Below are 18,166 nucleotides of genomic sequence, written 5' to 3' on the forward strand. Positions count from 1 at the left end.
GATAAAGGCGGCGGGATTCCCGGGGCGGCAGCGGAGGCGCGCGCCGGCGGGGCCACGTGCGCGGGGCCCGGCGGAGCCCCCAGCCCGGGAGCCTCCTCATCCTCCCCGCTCCGCCATGGAGCCCGCCGGCCTCTTCCCCCCTTTCCCCGCCGCCTCCCTCCCCGCGCGGCCCGCGCCCGCCCCGGCGCCCCCGCCCCGCGCGGCCGAGACCACCCGCATTATCACCGACCCGATCTCCGGCCGCTCCTACTGCAAGGGCCGCCTGCTGGGAAAGGTACCGGGAAAGGGGGCTGGGCCGTCGCGGACAGCTGTGCTGGGGTGAGCCGGGCGAGGGGAGGGGCCGGGGCTGCGTGCCTGTTCGACCCCCCACACCCTGGGCGGCCTGGGGCTGGATGCAGCCCCTCGGCTGCCGCCCCCACCGTCCGCGCCTCTCCCGGCGAGCCCGTGGCAGTGCTGGAAGCACTGAATCACCCGGGCTGGCTGCGTGCCTCGGCGGCTATCGGAGCCGCATCGGTTTCGGGGCGCCCCGCGGGGTGTGCGTGGGCCGGTGGGTGCCCCGGTTCCCAGGGGTGCCGGCCCGCGCCGCTCCGCCGCACGCAACTTTTCCTCCGGCTGACAGCAGCGTGTGTAGGAGGAGGGTGCCGGTTCCCAGCCCGGCCCGAGCGGGCTCAGCGGCTGAGTGTGCAGATTGGAGGGTGACATCACGGCAGGAAAAACCTGTCTCCATGGGGCTGCCTTTCGATGGCCTCCGGTCCCTGGGCTTCCTGCCCTGCGCAGGACTTTCCAGGTTGATCTATCATGTGGAAAGATGCAAAGTCCGGCCATAGTGGGAGGGAAAATGCCCTAGAGGTTTTACAAGAAATGGATGAGGAAAATGCCTGGTTGAGAGCATCATAGTTCAGATCTTAGTGGGCGACGCAGCAGGAGGGAGCTTGTGATGCTTGCCGAGCTGTGCTGCCAGGGAAGGGAGGAGGAGGCTTCTAAGCAGGCAGGGGTAAGGAGCTGTCTCTCACCCATCTGTAACCACCTCTTCCCTTGCAGGGTGGGTTTGCACGATGCTATGAAATGACAGACCTCTCCAGCAACAAAACCTATGCTGTGAAGGTCATTCCTCACAGCCGGGTGGCTAAACCTCACCAGCGGGAGAAGGTGGGTGCCATGGGGCTGGTGGGGTGCTGGGCTGGTGGGAGGCAGCCCTGTGCTCACCTGACACTGCTGCTCTCTTTCAGATCACCAATGAGATTGAGCTACATCGGGACTTGCATCATAAACACATCGTCAAGTTTTCCCACTACTTTGAGGATTCAGAGAGCATCTACATCTTTCTGGAGCACTGCAGTAGGAAGGTCAGTGCTTCTGTGGCCTCCTTGTTAAAGGATCTCCTGAACAGCCATAGCTGGTTGGAACAGGCCTTCCTGGAGTTTGTTAGCACTCCCCTTCTCCTGAGCTGTCAGCTGTCACACCCTCTGAGATATACTGCCATAAGCCAAGTGGTTTTGCACAGCACTGGGCACTCCATCAGCTGTCCTTCTTTCTCAGACTGCCTGCTCATGGTGTGGCCACCATTAATCCAGAGGTTCCCATGGCTCTGATGAGCAGCCTCAACCTTGTGTGGGGAGTCTGCTGAGGTCATGGCTGTGAAAGAAGGATTATTTGTGAATGTGCAACTTCTGGAAGAACTGGCTTTGACCCTGCCTTCCCTATGCCTAGTCAGCAGGGCTGCCTGTTCTCCCTGCCTGCATCACAAGCTGTTTTCTCTCTTTTCAGTCCCTGGCCCACATCTGGAAGGCCCGCCATACTCTGCTGGAGCCCGAAGTGCGCTATTACCTCAAACAGATCATCTCAGGCTTGAAATACCTTCACCTCAAGGGCATCCTGCACAGAGACCTCAAACTTGGTGAGTGCTGTGGTCGGCATGTGGCGTTATGTGGAGAGCAAGCTGTCCCCAAGGGACTTGTGGTGACGCATCACTCTTGACTTGCAGGCAACTTCTTCATCAATGAAAACATGGAGCTGAAAGTGGGGGACTTTGGGCTGGCTGCTTGCCAGGATGTCTCTGACCAGAAGAAAAAGTGAGTTTGAGATTTTCCTTTTCCAGAATCCTCCAGGGTTTCACTCTTCTTCCTGTGCCTTCCCAGGAGAGTGGAGGGGTAAGGGGTCCCCCCCGCTGGTCTTGAGAGAGGAAGCCTTAGGGGCCCCTTCCTGGGATGAGGGAGCAATTCCTGCTCCAGCTGCAGGCAAGGCGAGGGGGCTGGGGGCTTTGTGGCTTCTCCAGGAGTGAGCTTGCAGCCGTCGGGGAGAACAATGTGTTGACTATCGCTATTGTGCCTGCCCGGCTGCCGTGCCGGCTGCACAGGCTGGGACACAAAGGCTCTGTTCCTCCTCAGCTCTGGGACAGGCTCTTCCCAACAGCTCCCCAAGAGCAGCTGCTACTGACCCCCGTGAGCTGGAGAGGAGGGAGTCTGTATGGAACTCCTTGTAGATGGGGGGGGGGCTTTGGGCCACAAAGAGCAAAATGGAGTGGGGAGGACAAAGCTGTAAGCTAAATCCCAGGGCTTGGAGCAGGGGGAGGCTGTCTGTGAGGGGATGCAGAGCATGCACTGATCTGGTGCTCTGCCCCACAGGACAATATGTGGGACCCCCAACTACCTGGCCCCAGAAGTGCTGCTGAGACAGGGCCATGGGCCGGAGTCGGATGTGTGGTCTTTGGGCTGTGTCATGTAAGTCTGTGCTGCTGGGTGGGGAGGGGTGCAGGCACCCTGCCTGGGGCGGGGGGCAGCTGCTCTGTGGGCAACCCGATGAAGTTTTCTTGTGCTGTGCCTTGTGGCTCTGCAGTGGTTGCTGAGAGGCAGGGGGAGGGGAGCAACTGGCTGGATCCTGCCCAACCTCACTTTGGAGCAGGTGCTGCCTGCAGCCATCCTGGGATACTGTGTGGGGACTGTGCAAGCAGGACCTGCATGGGGCGGGTGTGCTTCTGCCACACTCAGCTCTGGCTCAAAGCAGGCTTGACCGCACTGTGAACCTGATAAACAACGGAAAATCTCCGTGGCTGCCGCACTGTTTGCTCGGGGAGCGATTGCTGTTTCGGCACAGCCAGCCCCTCTCCTGGCTGCTGCCTGCAAGCTTCCTGCTCCATTTCCCACCCTGATGGCCGTGCGGGTGGGTGCAGTGGGTGGCCTTTGCCTGCCATCTCTTTGTCCTTCCTCAAGGCTCCTTGCCTGTTGCTCTAAACAGTTGCTAGGAGGAAGCGTAGCCGGATGTGAGCGTGGCCGTCAGGGCTGGAAGTGGTGCTCTCAGCCAGGTGTGGCCGGCCAAATGCCAATAACTTCCTTGCTTTAAGTGCTGCTGAGTCACAAGCCTGGTGGGGATCTGACAGTGGCATGCCTGTCCCCTCCCAGGTACACCCTGCTGTGTGGGAACCCTCCCTTTGAGACCTCTGACCTCAAGGAGACGTACAGGTGTATCAAGCAGGTGGAGTACACCCTCCCCGTCTTCCTCTCCCTGCCTGCCAAGCACCTCATCACTGGCATCCTCAGACGCAACCCCCAGGACCGGCTCACCCTTGAGGAGATTTTGGACCATGAGTTCTTCAAGGTGGGTGGGTGGGGGGCCTGGGTCAAAGGACCCTTCTCCAGGTGGGATAACACTTTTTGGGCTGTGCAGGATGCTGCCTTTGTCCTGTCCTAAGTGTCAGTCCTTCAAAGGAAGCTGTCCTGCCCAAATGCCAGCCAAAGGAACTGAGGGATCTGGTGTGCTTCTGCTGCCTTGTTGCTATAGCAAGGGGTTGTTTCCTGTGCTAATGCCAGTCGTGGTTCCGAGGCTTGACGGAAACACAAGCTGGCTGTCAGGAGGGATGTGAATGACTGTGGTCAGCCCAGGGCAGCTGCTCTGCCTGGAGCATGTGGCCTGTGGAAACCAAACCTCTCCCTTGACCTCTCTGCAGGGCTACACCCCTGAGAAACTCCCTCCCAGCAGCTGTGTGATGGCTCCAGAGCTGAGTCCTCCCAATCCTGCAAAGACTCTGTTTGCTAAAGTCACCAAGACACTCTTTGGGAAGAAGAAACCTAAGGGTAAGTTTGTCCCTCTCCAAGGAGTCTCTGGGTGACTCTTCCTTCAGCAAGAAGTAGATCCCGTTTTCTGGAGAGACGTCCTAATGCATCTCTTTGGACCCCCTGCCTGGGGGAGAGCATAAGCTGGGTGTGCCCCTGCGCTTCTTGTCCTGATGGCCTGGCATGGGTGTGTGCCTGGAGAGCGGATACTGTGCAGGCAGTTCCTCCTGGAAGTCCTGTGTTGCATGAGAACTAGGAAGTGAAAGTGGGAGGCAGCTGTCTGACACCCTCCTTGCCTTTATGGGCATGGGAATAGATAAGGGAGAGCTGAGCAACTGGGATGAGTGACCTGGATGTTCCCATCCTTTATGCTAGCAGTGTGCTCATCTCTTGCTCTCTCCTCAGCCAAGAAGGGCTCTTCAGAGGACAGAGATGACATCTCCAAGCTGGTTACTGGGCTGATGAAGACCTCAATCTGTCGGCAGATGAGCTATAAAACTGTGGAAGGGAATGAGGTGAGAACATCTCTGAGGCCATGCGTGCCTTTCTTTGGGGGAGCAGGCAGACTGATAAAGCCAGGTTTCTCCACAGGCCACTCCTGTATCGTGCCGCAGTGCCAGCTCCAGCCCTGTGGAGACAGTGGTGGAGGAGACATCTCACAAGTCTGCGTCTCCCTCCGTCCGGGGAACAATGGCCAGCAGCTGTGAAGGTGAGCAATACCTGTCCCAGCCACCCCAGCCTGCCCCAAGCTTCCGGTCATGCCTGGACTGATAGTGGGGCTGGCTGACTCAGCCTGTCATCTTCTCCCTGCAGCCTTTGAAGATTGTGTCACTGCCTCTGCCATCATTGAGTCAGCTGTCCGGCTCCTGCGGACCTGCCTCTCCTCCATGCCTCCAGGTAAACTGGTTGGACTGCTCTGGGCTGGGATAGGGTGCTGTGCATCCCCTTCCCCATGGGATGAAGGCATGGCTGCTACTTGGGGTACAAATAGCACCCTGAATGGTGCCAGAGCCTGCTGTGGGGATCTGTTCCCCTTGGGGGGGTGAGATGGACAGGGGTTGGCTGGCTGCACTGCTCACCTCTGTTCTCCAACAGCGGAGAAAAACCCGGCTTCCCTGGCCCGCCATGAGCACTTTGTCTGGGTGAGCAAGTGGGTGGATTATTCCAACAAGTATGGCTTTGGCTACCAGCTCTCCAACCGCAGCATTGGGGTCCTCTTCAACAATGGCACGCACATGACGCTCTCCCCCAACCATAGGTGAGCAATGGGAATGGGGGCTGATCTCTGTCTTTGAGGAAGCCCCTTGGGTGGGAAGGGGGAATCTCTACCAGGGTAGACATCCCCAGAACTCGTGCTCTGCTCCCTCCAGGACTGTACATTACAACCCAACCAACAGCAAACACCTGGTGTTCTCTGTGTCTGCCATCCCCGAGCAGCTGCAGGGACAGATGAGTGTCTTGCGCTACTTTGCGTCCTACATGGAGCAGCATCTCATGAAGGTGAGTGCTGGGGTCCAGGGCTGGACACTGGGTCATGGCTTGGCCACCCCACTTGGGCTGGTTGGACTCCCTGCTTTTGCAGCTGTGGCAGGGTTGTGCCCTGGGTGTGGGGACTCCACTGAGGGGGTACCCAGCTTTGGTGTTGTGTGTGCTGGTGAAAGTGCTCCCATGTGTGGGACCAGTGGCTTATGCAGACCCTTCTCTCAAAGGGAGGTGACCTGCCCAGCATAGATGACCTTGGGCAGCCAGCCCTGCTCCTCCTGCAGTGGGTGAAGACTGACCAAGCCTTGCTCATGCTCTTCAGCAGTGGTACCCTCCAGGTATGTGTGGAACCGTGGAGATGCTCAGACCCTGGTGAAGAGGAGGCCAGATGGGGGTCTTCTGGTCTGTGTTGGATCTTGTCTGCCACAGCCCAAATGGAAAATCCAGCTGTGGGTGCAGGATGCTGCTCCAGTGCCTGGAGCTGCTGGTTGCACCTTCCCCAGCCCATGGGGAGACACAGCACTACGACTGGATGCTTCTGTCTGCCCCTGTGCTAGGGCTGGCTCATTCCTGCCACGGGACATGGGCAGGGATGCTCCCGGGCAGGTTGGGGAGGAGGAACGGGTTGAGGCAGGAAATGTGGTTCCATCCTGGCTCCCAACATGCTGTGGGAGGCATGGGTTAAACCAAGCCCAACCTGTCTCCTAGGTGAATTTCTACAACGACCACACCAAGGTGATCATTAGCAAGCCTGACCACTCCTGCCTTGTCACCTACATCAACCGGGAGCGCAACTCTTACACTTACAAGCTGTGCAGCATCCAGGAGCTGGGCTGCTCTCCTGAGCTCCACCACCGCCTCAGATACATCCTCAAGCTTCTCCAAGAATGGGCTGAGGCCTAGTCTTGGACCTTGGGGGGGACCCTGTCTGGAAGTAGAGGTTTTCCCCCTGCCCTCCCATGAGATTGGGAGGTATGCTGTGGTGCTGGCTACCCCCCTGGGCATCATGTATGCTGGTGCTCAGCTGGACTCTGGACTCAGACAATGTGGATGTGGTTACAGCAGTGGATCTGGATATCCTTGCTGCTCCCTGGCTCGGCAATCGCTGTCTTCCCAGTGGCAGCTCCTGTTCTGGTGGTGCTGGTCTTGATGGAATGGACTGGGGTGTTACAGGAGGTGGGTTGAGTGTCCTGCAGCCAGGTTTGGGGCTGGCTGGGCCTTGTTTGGGACTGGCAACTACTTGTAGTGGAGGCTTGGGCTCCCCTGCCCCAGTTGCACAGACCCTCTGCATGGCCTGGAAATGGCTGGCACAGCCTTGATCTCAAATTTGGGTGCTGTGGGATAGGAAAATCCCCTTCCCAGGAGGGGGCAGGGGTGAAGGGTGCTGCCTGCCCTGCCAGGGGCTCTGCGGGCTGGCAAGTGCCACTCCACAACTGTTACACTAAGGAGGGAGCTGTGCTGGGCCAAGCTGTGCCCTGTCTCTTCCCAAATTGTGAATTGTCTGGTACAACTTGAGGTTTGATAAAGGGTGGGGGATGGGATCTGAGGACTTGCCTGGGGAAGCCCTCTTTTTTGTTGGGACCCAGGGTTGTTTCTTATTTCAAGGCAGTCTCTGCCATGTGGGACTATTTATGTATCTTATTTATATGGAATTATTTATTTTCCTGTTGTTCTGTCCATGTGCAGTTCCCATCTCCCTGACTTGCCTCAATAAAAACTTATTTGTGTAAGGGCAAACTGTCTGCCTTATTTGAAGCTGAAGCCTCAAAGGGGTTTCAGCCTCATTCTTGCTCCAGAGCTGCTTCTGCCTGTTGGGGATGACCCTTCTTTCCTGACTGGTGCTGGGGGATAAGGTTAGGGAGGCAGGATGGCTGTGAGGAGCCTGTGTGGTACCTCTACTGCTTTCAGGGGACTGGCACAAAGGACAGAGTTAGCTCTTGTTTATGCTGATGGAGCCCTGGAGCTGCCTCAGCTTTTCCTTGCTGCTGCCAGACTCACTCCCAGTCCTTTCTGCACTTGGACCCAACCCAGCTGCTCTCTTGATTCTGCTGAGCTGCAGAAGGCAGGAGCTATGACCCAGGTGGTGGAGGGGTTGCCTGGGCCCTTGCACTGACATCTTGCTTGATGGGCTATGAGCTGGGCATGAAGCCAGGAAAGAGCTCTATGAGCTTGCTTTGAAGGTGATCTGTGTAATCAATCTGCCTGGGTGCAGCTTGTGCTGTGGGAAGCAGCCTGGGCTGCTCCAACAGCCTTGGGCAATTGCCTGTTCCAGGGAAACCCAGCCTTTTGTTGTGTTTGCTGCCGCTTGGGTCTTTTTGCAAACCATACTAGTGGGAACTGCAGCGTGGGTGTGAGCTAAGGCTGGAGTGAGCATCCCTATCTTGCTCCTGCACACACCCTGGTTCAAGACTCCTGGTATGACACACGGCTGGACAAAACCTCTTTATTTCAGTTGCTCTCTCCCTACAGCTCTGCAAGACTGGGTGGATGCAGAGGCACGTGCTACTCAAAGTAGACCCCATACACTGTGGCCACAGCAAAGAGGGAGGTGTTGGAGAAGGTGGCAGAGGCAAAGCTGTCAGTCTCAGGGTCCCATAGTCCCTGACTGGCCACCAACAAGCTCTGCTGGCCCTGCTGGCCCAACACCACGTGGCAGACTAGCTTGTAGCGGGGTGGCACCACTTCCTTGGCCTGGTTCTGCAGCAGCTCAGTCAGGCTCTGGGCAAGTGAGGCACTGCCCTGGGGATTGTATACAGTGGTCCCCAAGGCACAGGCCAGGGTCCCCTCCAGCACACGCTGCACCTGCTCCGCATCAAACTTGCAGCCTTTGTCTGGCCCTATCCTGTAAGTGTTTTGAAGGCGGGTCTTGAGTATGGGCTGGAAAATTGGGAGCCCAGAGAAGCTAACACGTCTGTGGAGCATCCAAGGGCCAATGGAGGGACGCCTGCTCCCTGGAACCATCCCGAATGAGCTGCGGCGGCTGAGGATGGAGTTGCGGCGGGAGAGCAGGGGTGGTGGTTTGCTGTCCTCGCTGCCCCCGGCTGGGGGCTGGGACCCACGGCGTGTAGTGCGGAGAGAAGGGGCTTCAGTGTTGTCTGCAGCCAGCACTTGAGCTAGCAGGGCTGTCTCTGGGAAGGGCTGCTCAGCCATAGGGGTGGCCTGCAAAGGAAGTGTACCTGAGTGTTAGGTGAGGCAGGTGTCCTGTAGCCTGTCCATTCCTCTGCCTCTCTGCCTCACTTCTGCCTGCCCTCTGCAAATCCCATGCCTCCTGGCATGTGTGAGTCTCTGTGAGGCAAGATGCAGAGGGGCTGGGATATCCATGGAAGCTGTCTTCCCTTCTCCAGCACCTCCATGCCCATCAGACTTGGCCAGCTGGGGCTGATCCAGTGCAGCAACACATGGTCCACACAGCCCTCTAGTCTCCCATCCCCAGCTTTTCCCCCAGCACAGGTGAGTGGCTCTTTCCTGTCTGCATCTGTCTGATCCCACACTTACCCTTAGTCCCACTCCTGTCCTTCCAGAGTAAACTCAGGGAACTTGTCTCCGGTGGATGTCACTGCCCAGGATCAATCTTTGTCTCGCAAGTTGCTGTGAGCAGAGCCAAACCTGTTGTGCTCCTGGAACAAACCTGTTGTGCTCCTGGAAGGTTAAGTGTTGCTATGTGACACTGTAGGTCTCCAGGGCTGTTCTGGGGCATGGCTTCTGTAACTCCTTCTTTCCTGGTCCCTGGACACTCCTGTTCCCATTCACTCCTGCCCTCTCTGCATTTTCAGCTGTGCTAGCACAGAGATATGGTTACTCCAGGCATGTGCCCTCCAACCTCCCTGCCAGCCTTGAAAAATGCAGGCTGGTGTTGGATGTGCAAGAGAAGAGCAGGGGGTGGAGAGTTGTGATTGCTGCTTTATGCCCCGACTACGGGGATGAGCTGCAGCTGGGCCCCCCAACAGCTTGATTTTGCTCAGATATTTGCATCCTTAGGGTATTTATACCCCACTGTACCAGGGGAGAATGTGGGTGAGTACCCATTGAATCATATGTTTACATAGTGGCTTGTGCTGGAAAGGACCTTAGAGATCAGCTAGTACCGAATCATCTTCAATGGGCAGGGATGTCACCCCTAGACCAGACTGCTCAGAGCCCTATCCAACCCAGCCTTGAACACTTCCAGGGACACTGTAATGCTTGTGGGTGACCAGGTCCCTGGGGGCTCCCATCCCTGGCCGGGGTTTCTCTCTGCCAGTGGAGCCCAGCCCAGCTGGTACGACACGGCTGCTCCATCAATGTGCCTTTGTCTGGCCCGGCTGCCGAGCTATTTGAGGAAAGCGGAGACAGCTTTTGTGTTTCTATCTCCCGTCAGAGGTATTTATAGCCTGCCTCTGACTAGCGCTGCCAAGCACACTGCCAGCTGGACCCCATTCCCTTGGGGTGCTGCCTCAGCTCCGAGCCCCATTCCCGCCTCTCCCTCGCACCACTGACGAGCAGGGGTGGATCCTTCCGTGGGCAATCCCCTCCTTGGGCTGCTTGAGGTCAGCCAAGGGCTGCAGAATGGGGACGATGCATCCCCTGGCACAGCACTTGGTTTGGGCTTAGGTGAGCGACCTGATCTAGTGGGTGGCATCCCTGCCCACGACAGGGGGGTTGGAAACCTTCCCACCCAAGCCTTTCTCAGTTTTTTTTAATGCCTGCAATCACCTATACCCTAGGCAGACATGAGAGCTGCAGGGCTCTGGCCTGGAGCATGGCAGGAGAGAAAGCTTCCCCCATTTCAGGGGACAAATCTCCCTGCTGTGCTCCAGTGCTGCTGCTGGGGACCGAGCCATGCCCAGCGGCTTTCCCTGGGGGCTGTGCAGGGAGAGGTGAGGGTGAGCTCCGTGCATCTGCTGCCTTTTCCAAAATCCCAGCTGCCTGCCTCTCTTCGCCCCTATCTCTTTGCTCCGCAGCAAAGTCACCAGCTTGGGCAGCACGTCCCCAGCCAGGGATGACAGAGCCAAGCCATGAAACACGGCAAGGAATTCCACTCGCCGCAACATGCAGCCCTACTTCCCCATCCGCTGAGTGCAGGACGGAGCCGCCTCGGCAGCAAGGTTGTGCTTCACGCCTCACTGTCCCAGCGCTCCCTCCCACTGCTGCCCCGGCAGCCCGGCCTCCGGCCGCAGCGCTGCCTGCCAGCTTTCCCTAGCAATGGGCCGTGCCGTACGACGCAGCGTGCTGGCTTCCTCCCCGGGCTGGCCGGCCTCCCGCCAGCTTCCAGATTCCCTCCCGCCATCCTGCGGCCTCCTCCCGCCCGCCTGCAGCTCCTTCCGCCGCTCCCTGAGGCAGCCCATGGCCGGACCCTGCTCGGCGCGGCTGCAGGGCGACGTGGCCGCCTTCAGCGCTGCCCTGCGCACCCTGGTCAACAACCCCCAGTTCAGGTGAGGGCCCGGGGCCTGCCGCCTCCCCCCAGCCCCGCCGAAGCCGCCGGCGGCTGCTCCGTGTTTTCCCGCAGCCCTGAGCCCCCGTGCTGCTGCTGGGCCGATTGGGGCCCGCAGGCAGTTCGGGGAGCCCCGGGCAGCTGGTGGGGCCGACGTGGCTGCTGCAGCGCTCCCCACTCACCCGCATGACATCAGGAGTCCAGGCTGCCAGGGGTAGCCCACCCTGGACAGCCACCCTCTCTCGGGAGGAGGGAAAGTTCCCGGGTGTGCCCAGACCCCCTCTGTGGCAGGCATGGTGCCAATAGGGCAAGGCAGTATCCCAGGATAAATCCTGTGCTGGGGCTCTTGCCCGTGCCAGGAATGGGGGTACACTGAGCTCCCTGGGGGCAGCTTTCTCCCTGTTCAGTTCCTCTCCCACCTGGCTTTACTGGTGTTTTACTCCAGCCACTCCGGAGGGCATGCAACATGTTGCCTGGCATCCCTCCTCACGGGGTTTGGCATTCCTGCCACCTCTTGCCAGAGCAGGGTGCAGAGATGGAGATGCTGCCTTGGCTTCCCTCATCCACATGGTATGTCCTGCCTGGCTGTGGTCCTCTTCACCACTTCCTGCTGAGGCCTGGCCAGCCTATCTAAGGAAATCCCCATTCCTGCTGAAATTTTTGGCCCCCCAGAAGAGAAATCCCACTGAAAACTCCCCAGCCACAGCACCAGACAGTAGAGGAGTGGATGGCAGGCACTGCCTGGTCATTCTCAGCCTACATCCTGCTGCTCGCATCTTTCAGCCCACACTCCTTATCCAGCATCCTGCAACCTGAAATCTGTGCTCTGCATTCATCTACTTCATCCCACATCCTGCATCCTTTCTCCTATAGCCTGTACCTCACAGCCTGCACTCTGTAGCCTTTGTTCTGCATCCCACATCCTACAGACTTCATTTTGCATGCAGACTTCGGTGTGTGTCCTGCATCCCAGACCTTGCATGCTGTAATCACAGCTGGCACCCCATGTCTCACAGCCTGCATCCTGCATTCTGCTTGCCCCTCTTGGCCTGTGGACCTCAATCACAAGACAGTTTATAATGATCCCCCTTGCAGGAGCAGTTGGGAGGACCTATTGGGCTCTGCTCACACCACCCATCCTGCCCCAGCTCTGTGTCTCCTGATAGACACTTGGGATGACCCAGGTGTCCTTCCTTCTGGTGGGCACATACACCTCCCTGTGGGACACTTTGAGGGTCAGGCCATGGATTTGTGCATATCCTCATGGCAGTGAAAGCTTGGATGGCATGTCTTCTCATTGGTCTGCTGGGATGGAGGAAGGGACAAGGGGATAGATGGGCCATAGCCACAGGCTGGAGACTCCATGTCCTTTGCCTGCTTCCTTTCCCCTGGTCTTGCCCCGCCTTTCCTGGGGCCATAGAGCTGGGGAAACATTTTGGGGAGGGGAGGGTTATAGGGGATCAGGGCAACAGGATGGTCCCTGTGCTCTAGTACACATCTTGTATGCCACAAGCTGTCCTGTTGGGCCAGTGCCAGCCCTGTTGGCAGCTATGCCAGAGGCTTCACATCCCTGAGACGATGAGTCAGTTCTCATGAGTCAAGGAGGCTGATCCCGGTGACAGCAACGCTTTCCTTGGCTCTGCTGTGCCAAAAGAGAGAGTCACTTTCTCCAGCTTTCTCCTTGGCCTTTCTCTGCCCCGCTCAGTGCCAGCACCCTGGGCTCTCTGTCCTTTCCAGAGGACCTGTCGTGCTCACCTTGCATGCATCATTCAAAAGGCTGGAAAGATCCACCAACAAGGTTCTGTTCCCCTGTTGGGACAAACCCCTGGGTTAAAATTAAAGGGTACTGCCGTGCTGTGCCGAACACTCAGCAGATCCTTCCTGTGTGCCCTGTCCCAGCCCAGGGAAGGCTGTGCCCTTGCTTTCCAGGCACCGTGTCCCTCATGGTCCCCTCTCCCCACAGCGATGTGATGTTTGTGGTGGGCCAGGAGCAGCAGAAGGTGTTTGCACACCGCTGTGTGCTGGCGTGCCGCTGTCAGGCATTCCGTGGGATGCTCAGCCAGGCACCAGTGGGCAGCCAGGACTCCTCCAGCAGTGTCCCACCCCAGGGCCCCTTCATCCTGGGCAACGTGCAGCCTGAGGTCTTCCTGGCCGTCATTGAGTTCCTCTACACCAACAGTGTCACCCTCAACAGCCACATAGTGAGTGCGGATGGGGCTGGCAGGGACCATGGGCATGGGAGGGACAAGTAAGGGGATGGAGGGGAAGGAAGTGCTTTGCTTTGCAACTCTTGGTGTGCCAAAGTTGGAGGAGATGGTCTATGTGATGCTTGCTCTCTGTCTGGCTAACAATGTAATGAATGTGTGTGGGGGGGGTGGTCTCAGCACAGTGGGGTGTCCAGAGCACCTTGTCCCAGTCTTGGGACCTCTGGCTGTGCACACCCTGAATGGTGAGAATGGGGACACCACAGCAGGAGAACTAAATTTTTCTCCATGCAGCAGCCTTATCTCCCACGCACCACTCAGGAGCTCCTATGGAGGCAGGAGCACACCTGCCCTTTACCCTGGGCTGCTGTGCCCGTCCATGGTCGTGCATGCTGGTGATCACAAAGTCCCTCTTGCCTGCAGGCACTGGAGGTGCTGACCTCATCGGTGGAGTACGGCTTGCAGGACCTGTGCAAGGTACGGCGGTGTATAGGCTGGGGACAGTGGTTCCTGAGTGTTCCTGGGATGGGCAGCACCCCAAGGTGGTCCCTGCATGGCTGGTAGCTGTGTGCCTCTGAGGAAAGCACCGTGGTGCATCATGCAGGCTTGGCCCCGCTTCTCAATCCTGGAAGGTCTCACCAGTGGGATCCCCCTTGGGGGGGTGCAGCAGCAGGGAATCCCACAGGGGAATCCCGAGAAATCATGGGGGAGGACATGGAGTTTCACATCTGCTGCACAGCAAAGGTCAGAAGGAAAGCCCCTGTGCCTTCACCCACACGTGCACTCTGGTCATCTGACAGGATGATGCAGTTAAAGAGAGCCCCGATCCTTGGAGCAGTCAGCACCCCAGCTGTGTTGCTGGTGCTGCCAAGGCAATGCTGCTTTGGGTGGGAAGGTTTTGGGAAGGCAGCAGGGAGCAAAGAGGAAGGGTGGGAGCTGAAAGAGGAGGGGCCAGGGAACTGAAGCAGCTCAGTGTTGGGGAGGGTTGCCAGGCCACGTCATCAGCTTGATTCCTGAATTACAGCCTGGCTGAACGCGTGACCCGAGATCTCACACCCAGACTTCCCCTCCCTCCCCATCACACCGGGGAAGTACCTCAGGAGCTGAGGAACTGTGGGCTGCCAGGGTGGTGGGATGGGACCTCTGTGAACAAGCTCAGCCAAAACCCAGATGTGGCAGACCTGTCAAACGGATGTCTGGGCAGGAAAGGGATATAAGGGGTGCAGCAGAAAAGGGAGACCTGGTGCTCCTATCATGGGTCACACCCCACCACCTCAGGGTGGTCCAAATGCATGCTGAGGGGGATTACCTGCATAGAGGAGGGGTGGGAGGGAAAGGGGTTGACCAAGAACAGCTGGTGAAACCATGTCAGTGTGCCCAGCTGCAGGGTGACCTCATATCCCTCCTGTTAATGACTCAGAGCCCTTCTGGCCCATCTGATAGCTCCTCTCTTCATGTCACATCCCCTTGGGGACTCTGCTAGGCAGCTGAGATAGGGAGAAGAGAGGTCACACTCACTGATAAACATGCTGGTCTGGCTGCATCCCACCTGCATCATCCATGTATGGGATGCAGCTGGAGATGCCAGTCCCCTAGCAGTCACAGCCAGAGCATGGCTGGTGGGTAAGGCTGGGGCAAAGCTGAGGTCACCCAGTGCACTGCAGCTGGCACCAGGATTGTGCCCTATGGCAGAACGTGGGTGGCACATGTAGACAGGATTAAGGAACCCACCTGGGGCTAACAGATTGGCTGGGTTTGGTCACATCGGTCTTGGTCCCTGGATCCATCAGTGGCCAAGCTGGCTGCCCACATCCACACTGCAAGACCTCATCCCACAGCCCATTGCTTATGAAATCCTGGGGGGCTGGAGGTGCCTCTACCCCACATTCCATGTGCTGGGGCCTCAGGGGATGCTGAGAGTTGTGTGGGGGAATGGCAGGTTTGTGTCCCCCCCCTCTGCCCACCCTCTCCCTATCTGCCTTCCAGCTCTGTGTCAAGTTCATCAAGGACACGCTGAGTGTGGAGCAGGTCTGCGAGGCCCTGCAGGTAAGAGTGACACCAGTAGGGCCACAAAGGGTTAAAAATAACCTGTACAATTTGGGGCAGGAACAGACCTTGACCCTTCTGTTCTCTGCTGGACAGTGGACCAGGATTTCCCACTCACCCCTGGCCCAGCTGCTGCCCTGCCAGCTCCCAGACCACTGGGATTGTACCAGGGCTGCAAGGGATAGTGTGGCCTCCAGAGCATGGCAGAGAAGTGTCTTCACACTGCCCTGAGCTGGGCTAGCCAGAACCAGTGCCAGGACTTTGTCATCATCTGTATCATAGGAGACTGGGACACTGGGTTTTGGGGAGCCAGTCCCAAAACCCTTGCTGAAAGCTGAGGCACCTAAAAAAAGCCTTGGGAAGGTCCTAATGGCCCTGCCTATGCTACTTGGTGGGTCTAAGGCTGCTCCCCAGAGAAGGGGGATTTGTTTCATCTCGCACAAGCTGAAATAATCTTGGGGTGAAGTGACTGCCCCAGAACACAGAGCCCCAGCCAGATGTGATGCCAGACCACTGCGACATAAACAAAGCTAAAAGTGGCCCAGAGGAAACAAAACAAGAAACCCCAAAACCCCAGAACAAACTAAACCTGAAGAAAACAGCTTGTCTGCCTTCCTCACTTACGTCAGGACTGGTCCCTTGCAGTGGTGGAGGGGGAGGTGGTGTTCACCCTGCCTTTGCTGGTCTCTAGTACCCCACACACAGGGGCTGCTGTGGGGGGATGGGGTCATGCCCTCCTGGTGACCAGATGGACAGGGCCAACCCTGGGACAAGCATTGCTCAGTAGGGTTGGGAGAAAATGAGAACAACCCCAAATTCCTGCTGTAGTGGGGGTTGGCAGCTATGGGTCAGGCTGGGGCTGGCACCAGGGGTATGGGGTGCCTGTGGGGGACTTTGAGCTGATCCTGTGCTCACATTAGGAGCACTGGGGACTGGTGGTTTCATGTGCCTACAGTGTGACCTTTTGAGAACAGCACTAAGGCCTCTCCCCCACTGTGGGCTCAGTGACCTGTCTGAGCAGAGGTGGAAAATCACGTGTCCTGCTAAGAGTGGGGCTGGGTGACCATTGTGAGCATTAGAGCCACCAAAACATTTGTTGTTGGGCAGGCCAGAAAAGGAGGGGACCTTGGTGCCCCTTCCTTCCTACACTTTCACCATGGTACCCAGCCCAGAGGGATATCTACCTCACCTATGTCCCTGAGAGTGCCTGTGTTTCTGTAGGGCTTTGGCAGGGAGTCCCTCCTGCCCTGGACCCCTTGCAGATGTCTGTTTTGTTTCACAGGCTGCTGTGACCTATGGGCAGGTGGACCTCCAGCAGCACTGCCTGGCCTTCATCGAGGGCAGCACCGCGGTACGGTGGCAGGTGATAGGGGAGCATGATGCCAGGGTAGGGGGGGCACGTGGCATGGAGAACATTGCATGAGGCAGGGGAGCAGGGCCCCTAAGGACAGGATGTCTGGAGGCTGGGAGAGGAGCAAGTGGTATTTGGAGAAAAGATGCTGGGTGACTGGGAGAGGCAGGCTGGGGCATAGTGGAGTGCTAGGGGATTGAGTTTGGACTGGGGGATGCTGGAGTGCCAGGCACCAGGATGTGTCTGCTGGATGGGGTGGTGGTTGTGTGGGGTCCTGGTTCCAGCACGCTGTGGTGTGCTGGCAGGCAGTGGTGCGGACACAGGGCTTCCGTGAGCTCTCCGACGTGGTGCTGGCACGGGTGCTGCGCAGTGACCGCCTGGCCGTGGATGAGCTGGACCTGGTGCAGGCTGTGCGGGAGTGGGCACACGTCAGCTCGGTGAGTGTCACACAGCAACCACCTCCCAGGGGTGCCTGGGCCCCCACCAGCCCCAGCTGGGAATGTCAGCACCCCATCCCTGAGGCCAGGGCTGTGATGGGAGTGTCGCTCCCCCCAGGCCCCTGCCTCCCCTGGTGCCCAGGACATCACCAGCCTCATCCCTCACATCCTGATGTCTGACAGGCTGTCCTAGAGCGTCCGGTGCCAGAGGTTGCTGCCCTGCCCGTGAGGGAGCTGCGTCTGCCCTTGCTGGCACCCAGCGAACTGGTGACACTGGAGAGCTACAACCAGCAGGACCTCCTCATCCCGGTGAGCTGCTGCCTGTTCTTAGTGTCTCCTGACTGACCTCCAAGGCTGGAGGATGCTACAGAGGATGGGTAGAGGAGGACCATGCTGTGGCAGTACTGATGCCCCCATCCCTCTCCCTGTCCCCACAGGTGGAGAACATCGCGGCAGCCTGGCGTGCCCATGCACTGAGGAAGGGCAGTGGGGTGCCCTCCCGCCTCTGCCGTCCCCGCCGGGGCACACGGCCCCGCGACCATCACCGTCACCTCGAGCCACACGCCAAGTAGGGGCTGGGCAACGAGCTTTGTCCAGCCCAGCTGGGGACTCTGCAGCAGGGCAGGGTGTGGGGCTGGGCACTGATGCTGCCGTGGCCAAGAGCATCGATAAGGTGCTTTGTCCTGTGTCACAGCGTCGGGACCAGGCAGGATGCCTGGATCACCCCCAAAAGTGATGCAGGGGGCTGGTGGTAGGGTAGAGCTGGGCTATGCGATGGGTGCAAGGACACTGCAGGTTGCCCAGGCAGTGAACCTGGGTGGTGGGGCTGCAGAGATCCCTGTGGGATGGGGACCCAAGATGAGCTCCCACTTGCCCGGGGCCGTGCTGCCCTCCCCCGGCAGCGGGACCATGCTGCAGCGGGAGAGAGCATCAGCACCTGCCCAGCCAGGGGCACGGGGACTCTGCGGCTTGGACTAGGTGCAGGTAGGAGGGGACAAACGGGCATCTTTACATGCACCGCTGCACCGACAGGCTCCCACCCACTCCCCAAGCCCCGCCAAGCCCTGCCAGCAGGCCACACACACGCAGGACAGGCTGCCAGCCCCCCATGTGCCACACACACAGTGTGCGGCCCCCCCTTAGACCCAGCTGTGTGTACACACAGCTGGGTCTGTCTCAAGCACATG

General features: G+C 58.5%; 3 protein-coding genes across 4 annotated transcripts; 2 read left to right on the plus strand and 1 right to left on the minus strand.

Annotated features, from left to right (window-relative positions):
• Positions 1-100: 100 nt before the first annotated feature.
• Positions 101-7,268, plus strand: PLK3 (polo like kinase 3). The gene is made up of 15 exons (XM_015636968.3): positions 101-274; positions 1,042-1,149; positions 1,230-1,346; positions 1,768-1,897; positions 1,985-2,072; positions 2,625-2,720; positions 3,399-3,594; positions 3,944-4,070; positions 4,455-4,564; positions 4,641-4,758; positions 4,863-4,946; positions 5,145-5,307; positions 5,420-5,549; positions 5,759-5,869; positions 6,240-7,268. Exons 1-15 carry the CDS (start codon positions 116-118, stop codon positions 6,432-6,434), a joined length of 1,932 nt encoding a protein of 643 aa, XP_015492454.1. The 5' UTR covers positions 101-115; the 3' UTR covers positions 6,435-7,268.
• Positions 7,269-7,858: 590 nt separating this feature from the next.
• Positions 7,859-11,550, minus strand: TCTEX1D4 (Tctex1 domain containing 4). 2 transcript variants are annotated; one of them, XM_015636886.2, is made up of 2 exons: positions 11,124-11,550; positions 7,859-8,690 (listed from the first exon to the last, which is right to left on the minus strand). In XM_015636886.2, exons 1-2 carry the CDS (start codon positions 11,127-11,129, stop codon positions 8,034-8,036), a joined length of 663 nt encoding a protein of 220 aa, XP_015492372.1. In that variant the 5' UTR covers positions 11,130-11,550; the 3' UTR covers positions 7,859-8,033. The 2 variants fall into 2 exon arrangements, with proteins under 2 accessions (XP_015492372.1, XP_018863266.1); XM_019007721.2 differs by lacking the exon at positions 11,124-11,550 and adding an exon at positions 9,027-9,789 and having other exon boundaries at positions 7,860-8,690.
• BTBD19 (BTB domain containing 19) lies at positions 10,681-18,118 on the plus strand. The gene is made up of 8 exons (XM_015636885.3): positions 10,681-10,942; positions 12,905-13,142; positions 13,569-13,622; positions 15,132-15,191; positions 16,474-16,542; positions 16,848-16,979; positions 17,163-17,288; positions 17,417-18,118. Exons 1-8 carry the CDS (start codon positions 10,713-10,715, stop codon positions 17,549-17,551), a joined length of 1,044 nt encoding a protein of 347 aa, XP_015492371.1. The 5' UTR covers positions 10,681-10,712; the 3' UTR covers positions 17,552-18,118.
• The last annotated feature ends 48 nt before the right edge of the window (positions 18,119-18,166 follow it).

This window comes from Parus major, chromosome 8 (genome assembly GCF_001522545.3).
Source record: "Parus major isolate Abel chromosome 8, Parus_major1.1, whole genome shotgun sequence".
NCBI classification, from domain to species: domain Eukaryota; kingdom Metazoa; phylum Chordata; class Aves; order Passeriformes; family Paridae; genus Parus; species Parus major.

Bases quoted from the DNA above. Each gene is read 5' to 3' on its own strand.
- PLK3 (XM_015636968.3), top strand. From the start codon at position 116: ATGGAGCCCGCCGGCCTCTTCCCCCCTTTCCCCGCCGCCTCCCTCCCC. The intron at 4,759-4,862 runs GTGAGCAATACC...TTCTCCCTGCAG, and splicing joins AATGGCCAGCAGCTGTGAAG to CCTTTGAAGATTGTGTCACT. The intron at 4,947-5,144 runs GTAAACTGGTTG...GTTCTCCAACAG, and splicing joins CCTCTCCTCCATGCCTCCAG to CGGAGAAAAACCCGGCTTCC.
- BTBD19 (XM_015636885.3), top strand. From the start codon at position 10,713: ATGGGCCGTGCCGTACGACGCAGCGTGCTGGCTTCCTCCCCGGGCTGG. The intron at 10,943-12,904 runs GTGAGGGCCCGG...CTCTCCCCACAG, and splicing joins GTCAACAACCCCCAGTTCAG to CGATGTGATGTTTGTGGTGG. The intron at 16,980-17,162 runs GTGAGTGTCACA...GATGTCTGACAG, and splicing joins AGTGGGCACACGTCAGCTCG to GCTGTCCTAGAGCGTCCGGT.